This window comes from Diuraphis noxia, unplaced genomic scaffold, assembly GCF_037042655.1.
Source record: "Diuraphis noxia isolate RWA-SAM2 unplaced genomic scaffold, SU_Dnox_SAM2 contig0001, whole genome shotgun sequence".
Lineage (NCBI taxonomy): Eukaryota > Metazoa > Arthropoda > Insecta > Hemiptera > Aphididae > Diuraphis > Diuraphis noxia.
In genome coordinates, this window is record NW_028301711.1 from 60,771,731 (window position 1) to 60,781,003 (window position 9,273).

General features: G+C 28.9%; 1 protein-coding gene and 1 pseudogene across 1 annotated transcript; one reads left to right on the forward strand and one right to left on the reverse strand.

The window, feature by feature from the left end:
- Positions 1 to 680: 680 nt before the first annotated feature.
- Positions 681 to 1,867, reverse strand: LOC107170641 (zinc finger protein 862-like; annotated as a pseudogene).
- A 5,888-nt stretch (positions 1,868 to 7,755) lies between these two features.
- LOC107170639 (zinc finger MYM-type protein 6-like) lies at positions 7,756 to 9,273 on the forward strand. The gene is made up of 3 exons (XM_089230841.1): positions 7,756 to 8,470; positions 8,528 to 8,801; positions 8,886 to 9,273. The coding sequence occupies exons 1-3, from the start codon at positions 7,756 to 7,758 to the stop codon at positions 9,271 to 9,273; spliced, it is 1,377 nt and encodes a 458-aa protein (XP_089086967.1).

Below are 9,273 nucleotides of genomic sequence, written 5' to 3' on the forward strand. Positions count from 1 at the left end.
ACAATTCTCTAAATGCAAAATTACCACCAGCATCTTTGTAGTTATAAACTTTTGGCCAAAATAAGTTGGCATCATTTAATTGTTTTTCATTTAAGTACATTTTCCAAGTTACTGTTGTTAATTTTTCCCATTATGTTTCTATCAATACAATCTCTGAAGGTTTTAAAAATAAATTAACAAAAGGTAAATCAATAAAATTTGCATGCAATTGGCATAAACACAAAGTGGGCGAAAATAATTTCATTTTCTTGAAAAATTCAATGTTGTCGGGCAATCTCTTTTTTATTTCATACAGTAATTGTTTAATAAAATTAAAAGCTTGTGTCTGTACATTAGACTTCTTTTCTTGAGATAAATTTATATTAATTATTGACTGGTTACACCCCACTCCATAATCACAATTGCTCAAATGTCGGTATACAGAATCATTATTAATATTATTATATATATATTCAAATCCTTTTGACACTACAGTTTCTTTTATAATTTCCTTTGCCAAAAAAATAAATAAACAACAAATATCATCATAGGACCTTCCAAGATCCACAAAATTCTTTTGAAAAGTTAAATTTAAGCAATTTAATTCTTGTAATATGGGTTTTATAATGATAAGATAAAGGTAATTAGTCTCATCATGTAGCATTTCATGTATAATTCGTGAAGCGTAACATTTTTCTTTTTTAACCATGACAGAAAAATGAGTTAAGCTCTAGCCAGTGTTCTAGAATGGTATTAACCACAAAACTGCGTACTAGCCACCGTGTGCCAGATATCTGATGAAAATTATGGAACTTTTTATTCAAGCCAGAGTTAAGAAGATCAAACATTTGTTTATATTCATCCCTTCTTTTTGGACTTATATGGAACCAGTTATACACTTCTCTGCAGAGGTAATCAATAGTACTAGGAACTGTTCTGATGCTTTTGAAACTGCATTGTTCAAAGAATGACAAATACATCTTACGATTTGCAAGTTTGGACTTTTTTGTTTTAAATTGGTAAAAAGAGAATGATATTTTCCGCATAAATTGTTTGCACCATCAGTACCTATGCCTATCAACTTTGATAAATTTAAACCTATCACCTGCGTGTAATTACATATACAGTCATACAGTGAATCAGATGAACAACTAACGACTTCTATAATGCCTAAATATTGGGTAATTATAGATTCAGTTTTAGAACTAAAATATTTAATACATAGGCACAAAAATTTTTGAATACGGAAACATCAGTGGATTCATTAATAATCAATGAAAAATAATTTGTACCAATATCTTGCACAAGTTCCTCAAGTAAGGTTGGTGCGATTACATTTTGAATCAATGAAGAACATTTAGTTCGATGAAGTTTTAAATTGGCTAATGCAGTACCTTTGCCAAGCACTTTCAATATTTCACCCAAATGATCGACACTCATAATTGAAGTGTGTGTACTTACATAGACAGCTAATTTCAAATCTATAATTTTTTGTTCGTTAGATATTTTAACAATGTTACTTAATACAGACTGATCTTTTTTCATTGGATTCAACTGGACCATGTTATCACTGTGAATTTTTGTTTTTGCATGCCTTTTCAAATCGGTTAGATGTGCTCTCAAAAACGAACGGCATACTTTACAATAAGCTTCTGCAACTGTGTTCGCAGTTGAATCAGCTGGTGCTAACCAACCTTAAAAATTAAGAAAATTATACAAATTAATTTTGGTCTGGTTATATTGAATCCAGGACGAAAATTCTGGAGACGGTGGAGACAAAAAGACCATTTTGAGGCTTGACCGATTATATGTTTTAAAAATATTAACACATACCTTTAGCCCATAATTCATTTTCCCATGATTTTCTATACTTTCTGAGTTTTTCAATTTTTCAATCTTCAGGACTAGCGAGTAAAAGCTGATGGCTGCGAGCTGAGTGCTGACACGCTTAAAGTTTAAACCTTCAATGGCTTCAATGCGTGATTTGTTTTACGTACTTCGTACGTGTATGTAGCAGATATGTATATGAAACATATCTTAGACTAGGTTTTCCCTTGATAATCATTGTAATTGTTTAAAAATATTTCTTTTAAGTGGGTACACTAATTATCTCGAAAAGTATTTACTTTTGTCAAAATAGTTTTTTATATGGTTTCAACTTGTTAAAAAACCAACGTTTTTATTAAAAAACTATATTTTTAAATATTTTTTATCCTTATTATTTTTTATGTTTTTTACTTTTTTGAATGACAATATAGAGTTTTAATTTCATATTCCAAAGCAGAATATTTTTCTAAGTATTTTGATTTATAAAAATCGAATTTAGGGCTAGTAGTTTTTGAGTTATAAGTATTTAAAGTTTAGATTGGCAGAGTGGAGTGGTACGGGGTTACCCCGCAAAATGTTTGTCCACTACTTCGCTTGTCTAAACTTTAAATACCTATAGCCAAGTACAACAATTTACTTATGAAATAATGATCTCTATTGGTTAAAAAAGTTAAAATAGTTAAAAAAGTCAGTTATCTGGAATCAGAATCTGCACTGCGAATAAAGAGATTAAATAATTTAATAAAACAAGATACTGAGTTATTCGAGTTAGAAAAAAAAGTTAATTATTTTTATTTCAGAGTTTTATAATTTATTATATTATACTTGTTTTTATTTTGTTGTATTTAATTAAATATATATTTATGTGAAATTCCTTCCTATAAATTCAATTTATATTTTTAATACATTTTCTATTGTTATACTTATTACTTAAAAATAAAATACAAAATAGTTCCTAATAAATGCTGTATTATTATTATTTTTATTTATAATTATTATGATCTGTTTATTTTATAATTCTATATTCTATACATTCGTATACATTGTTATGTACTTATATACAATAAACTTGTTTTTATTTTTATTTTGTTGTATATTCATGTGAAATGTCTTTCTATAAATGCTGCTTTTATAATGTTCGCGAGTCGATTGTCTGGTACAGGCGGTACAGCTAATACATCATTTCTGGGTAACCTGACATTCTCTTCTTCATTTTCTATTTGTAAATCTAAATTATGACTTAATGCTACATTATGAAGTATAGCACATGAAACGATGATCAAAGTTGAAGTTTGAAGTTTTGTACGGAGCTTTCTGCATAAACAGCGAAATCGACTTTTGAGTAGGTACTCCTTTCACTCTTTCAATAACATTCCTGGTTTTTATATGTGATTTATTGTATTTATTTTCTGCTGCAGTTGATGGATTGAGTTTAGGTGTGTATAGAAATTTACTCTGAGGGTAACCACTGTCTCCAATTAAATGGCCTATAATTTATGATAATATTGAATTTATTGTTAGTCAATATCAAATATTTAGAATATATTAAAATAAATATAAATATAAATAAATAAATATGCTACCAGCTAAAGCATTTGATTCAATTAGAAGTTTCACTCGACTATTATTATAAATTCTACTATCATGAACTGAACCTGGCCATCTGCAGACTATGTCGAAAATTTGCATTTTTGGACCACAAACAATTTGAACATTTAATGACATCCATCCTTTTCGATTTCTATAAATTTCTGCGTTGTCGCCTCTGGGACTTTTAATAGGGACATGTGTACAATCTATACCTCCTATTGCACCAGGAAATTCACCAATTCGATAAAATTGTTCCTTAGTGTCTTGTATATTATTACCTACTGAGATTGAAAACTGTAACATGGTTAAATACGGTAAAGAGAATTTAAGTACTAAAGATAATCTATATATATAAAAATGGAGACAAAAATGTATAACAATTCATCAATTGAGAACGGCTGAACCGATTTCGCTCACTCTTTTTTGGTTTGGGTCATAATTGCCAGAAGGTTCTTACGGATGAAAAAATTGAGAAAGTTATCGGGTTAGAGAAATATGATGAGGGTGTGATGAAATTAAAGTGGCGCCATCTGTCCAGTAAAAAACAAAATAAATAATATTAATATTTTTTGGTAGTCAAAGGCGGTCAGCTCCCATTTCGCCGCCGTTTCATTTCGCCGCGGTACCATTTCACCGAATTTATTTTTTCGCAGTTCCATTTCGCCGAATTTATTTTTTAGGTAACTCTTTTAAGTAAACTTAAGATTAAAAATTACATTCTAATTAGTTATATTTATGTAATATGTAATCTGAAATTATTACACGAGCTCCACAGTTTTCAATACACTTCCAATATTTTTTATTTTTTATTTTTTTATCAATTCTAAAATAATAGTTATTGAAAATAAGGCATTCCCCTTTTCGCTGTGTAGAAATATATTCAATATTCGACATTGTTATTTAAAAATTGTGAACTGTAAATGTGCAAATACGTACAGGTGATAATCATACGACACTGACTGTGTTGACTTTACAATTATCGCTGCGACAACATACTATTCATTCTATTTTATTTATATAACTATTGGGGATTTATCAATTGGTAACTTCAGAATTGAGATAGTATTTCACCTAGATCATTTCAAACGATAAATATTTCTCTGGGTCTATTTATCACTTTTCAAATCACAAATTCATAACCATGTTTTAAGACAAAAATAATTGTATGCGGCGAAATGGGTCGGCGGCAAAATGGGATTAATTTAGCGGCGAAATGGTACCGCGGCGAAATGGGATACGACCGTCAAAGGCAACCATTTAAATAAACAACTGCTTTCGAGAGCAGCTGGACTTATTTTTAGGATGGAAATTTTTGTTTATTTATAAATGGTTGCTTTAGTGACGGTTATTATTGTTCTGTGTTATTAGTGATGGTTATATATATTTATCTTTTAGTCCTATATACATTCTTAAACAGCTGGACCGATTGCGACAAAATTTGGTAAAGAATTTTATTAGACATATGGGCAGAAGATATGCTAAGTTAGAAAGTGTTATGCCTAAATATCATTGAATTGAATATTTAAATTGTCAACATTATATTGAAAAAACGAAGAAAATTACATAATGATATACGAAATTGAATATCGTTGTAAGATTATAATATATTTTAACCACTATCTATCATTATGTATAAAAATATACTGCTAGCATCATCACATGAAATGAATTTAACACACAATATGAACTATGGAACATAAAAGAGATAGGATTTTTAACGGGCTACGAAGTTCAGCTAGTTTATTATAATATATTGATATCAATGAGACTGAAAAAAAAATTGTAAATGAAGAGACTGAAGATAGTGTAACAGATCTATTAACAAATTACCAAGAACATTTAATTACCAACAAAAGTAGAAATTATGAATCTAAATTAATTGATGAAGCTTGGGAAAAACATTTGTTTTGGCCAAAGCCAGATAATATAGATTTAAACAAAAAAAATAAACAACCTAGACTTAAACTACCATATGCAGTTTCAGCAAAACAGTGGAGAGGACATCACTCTAAGATACAACAAGCAAAATTACAAAAGGAAGAAGAATTATGTCTCAAAAGAAAACGCAGAGAAGAAATAGAAAATGCCAAGTTATATGAATCTTCCCAAAAGATAAAAAAAAAACCAAACAGAAAAAAATAATCTAGAAATCTAAAAAACATTCTGATAGTTCTGAAAATGATGCTGATTGTTTATATTGTAATGAGCCATATAGCTTATCTAAAAGTGGAGAGTCCTGGATAAAATGTTGTACCTGTGCAGGATGGGCACATGAGCTTTGTGCTGGGATTGAAAAAACTGTTGCATTTATTTGTGATATGTGTCGTTGAATCTTACCTTAAAAGTCTTGTCATTATGTATTAGGTCACTATTTATTTTTTATTTTAAAGTTTTTATACGGAGTTGTTTTTTAAATATTTTTTAATTGTTAATATTGTTATGCCTTACTATATTACCAGGGTGGTATTTTATAAATTAAGATTTTGTTATGTTATTTGTTTTATATTAAACCATATTTTGTTTTAAATATTTTAAACATGTTATTTTTGTGCCCTAATAATTATTTGCCTTTAAATATTTACAAAATCTTTTAGGTAATACATTTGTACTGTTTTTGGCATATTAACTAAATATTTAAATTCCAAGTGTTCAAATACTGGGTTTAAAATGTTCAAAGACTAGATCAGACTGTTCAATTACTAGTATTTTACAGATTTTTTTAAATAAACTAATTTTGCTGAAATTCTAATAAATGGGTTTATTACAAAGTAAACAGATCAAGAAATCCTATGATCTGAATTAGGAGAATTAGTTATTAAAACTGAATTATCAATGAATTTTGAAGGTCAGCAATTTCTAAACTGCTCAATAGCTGGACTGGTTACCTATTTAAATATTGATACCTATCGTTGTATCTACTAAGGTCCATAATGCCCGTATTTATTTCCTATGAAATGTTTTTATATCATTATGTAGAGATCATATTATACATAATTGAGTGTAAGATTATGAACCTACCAATTTATTATTATAATTTAGGTAATTTGCACAAATATTTTTATCGTTGTTTATATTAAAAATCAAACTAACTCATAGCATATTTTAACATACAAAGAACGGGGTACTAGTGCCCCCCAGTGATATTTTAATGCTACCCACTGGTGGGTGATCGTGCCACACTGCCATTGACTAATACATTCTCATAACGACCGATAGGTACCAATGTCAATTATTATGTATATAATATATGTATAAAGAACATAAAACTATTTAAGCTTTCGACTCTTGTATAGTTTATCCCATACTATATAATAAACAATAATAATATTTTATTGAATGTAGAACATGTCACATGCTCATAACTATTTTGTCGGAATTGTTTATATTATATACCTATTGATAATATAAATTATACGAATAGATATAGTTGTACTGATGTAGGTAGTACGAAAATAGTACACGTAATTTTAACAATGCTATCAATTTCTTCAGAAGTCGTCGATCGTCACCGTAAATTGAAGGTTGGGTTGGAATAAGGTGCTATATTACAACATCTCTAATTTTCTACATATTTTGAATTTTCGTACTGTACTCCTGATGAAAGACAGGCGAGGCGACCATACAGTGTATAGGTAAATCTTATACTACTTTTATACAATTGTTTAGAAGTATTCATATTTCATTGCATTGTTCTGTGATTGAAATATCAAATACTTATACTCGTCCAGGTCCGGATTGGATAGTCTCGGCCCTTCGAGAAATATTTTTCAATCGGTCCGTAATTTGCTATAAAAGCCCATATTGGACGAATTTTAGTATTAATAAATAGTAATGATCTTATCCTGTTTGTTGACTGTATACCTAGTGTATACCAACTATTATAATATAGCTGTCATTAAAATGCTAAGTTTCTGGAATCTCAAGAGATAAGAAGGAAACTACCTGACCCAGAGCTATACTACAATCAAGAATTGATACAAACATTTTTTTCCATAGATTCAAACATATAATTTTAAATTTTAACACGTATTTTTTTAAATACAGATACTGATAGAAATATATATACTCTGTTCTACTTATTTTATCAAAGTTTTATTATTGAAAAATCGGTTATTTTGATATAATAATAATATCTCAAATTCTCAATAAATAAACCTATATACAACTTGTAGATGTATTTTTCAGTAGAGTACAGTTAATAAACCTATATCAAAATTGTTGAGATAGGAGAGTTGATTTTCTTTCTATGTTCCTCTGGTAGACAATTTTATTGAAGTGCCACCCAGTGAAAATTGGAAAAGACCAAAATCAATCAACAAGCATGAAAACTCCCTTTCTCATAAGACATGTGTAATTAAAATGAAAAATAGATCATCAGAATTAAATAGGGTGGATAAAACTCTTCAGTATCAAGTAGAAACAGAAAAAGATTATTGGAAAAATGTCCTAATAAGGGTTTGTGCTGTTGTAAAATCTTTATCAAGTCGTGGCTTGCCATTTAGAGGTGATAATGAGCAGTTTGGATCTTTACACAATGGTAATTTTAAGATGTGTCTGGAATTGATAGCAGAATTTGATCCGTTTTTGGCCAAACATATATCAAATCATGGAAATCACGGTAAAGGTCACACAAACTATTTGTCTCATTTTACATATGAAAAATTTATTAAGTTAATGGCAGTTAAAGTTCAAAATAAAGTGGTTGAAGAAATTATAAGAGCTCGATATTTTTCAATAAGCATTGACTCAACTCCTGATATTGGTCACATTGATCAACTTTCATTTATATTTAGGTATGTTAACAGTGATGGGTTACCGGTAGAAAGATTTTTATGTTTTTTGGAAAATGTTGGACACAAGTCTCAAAAAATGGCTGATGCAGTTTTTTCTATATTAAAAAAATACAATTTAGATATTTCATATTTACGTGGACAATCATATGATAACACTAAAAATATGTCTGGCGTTTATTCTGGTCTTCAAGCTAGGATCCGTGAAATTGCACCTTTGGCTGATTTTATTCCGTGTTCAGCTCATTCACTTAACTTGATTGGATCTTATGCGGCTAGTTGTTGTAAAGACGCTAATTCATTTTTTTGTTTTATCCAGAATGTGTATACCTTTTTTTCAGCTTCTACTCACCGTTGGGATCTACTTAAAATTAATTTGACATTGAAAAATCTATCTGAAACGAGATGGTCAGCGCGATATGATGCCTGCAAAGCTCTTATTGATAACTGGAGAATCGTGAAGCAAACTTTAGTTTACATATCAAACAATTTAAATGAAAAATCTATTACATGTAATGAAGCTCGTGGTTTACTTCATGCAATGAATCGTCTTGAAACTACATTTATGTTGTTATTTTGGGGAGACCTACTACAACGATTTAATGCCATACCTAAGTAAATTTTACAATCAGTTAATATTGATATTTGTACGGTTTGTGAACATTACAATTCATTAATAAAGTATGTTTCAAATCTCAGGAACGATGAAATATTTTTACAATATCAAGAAAAAGCATTAACAAAATGTGATGTAAATGTTTATGAAACAACTTCTAAACGTAAAAGAAAAAGAAACAAAAAGAATGATGAAATAGTTGATCTAGAAGAAGTTGATTTGCCTAGTGATGTAGAATTCAAAGTCAATACATATTATGTAATTTGTGACTCTATAATTAATGAATTAACTACTAGAAAGTTGGCATATGATAATGTTATAACGAAGTACAATTTTTTTTTTAAACTTGAAGTAATGAAAACATCAGAAGTATATGTATCAGCTGAAAATTTATATTTGATGTACAAAAGTGATTTAGATGAAACTTTTATAAATGAGTGCATCCATTTCCAAAATCATTACAAAATATAA

What these genes read in the sequence shown, in the direction of transcription:
- LOC107170639 (XM_089230841.1), top strand. Translation starts at nt 7,756, where the DNA reads ATGAAAAATAGATCATCAGAATTAAATAGGGTGGATAAAACTCTTCAG. An exon ending in ATCTTATGCGGCTAGTTGTT is followed by an intron (nt 8,471 to 8,527) that starts GTAAAGACGCTA and finishes CCTTTTTTTCAG; the next exon opens with CTTCTACTCACCGTTGGGAT. An exon ending in CGATTTAATGCCATACCTAA is followed by an intron (nt 8,802 to 8,885) that starts GTAAATTTTACA and finishes TTCAAATCTCAG; the next exon opens with GAACGATGAAATATTTTTAC.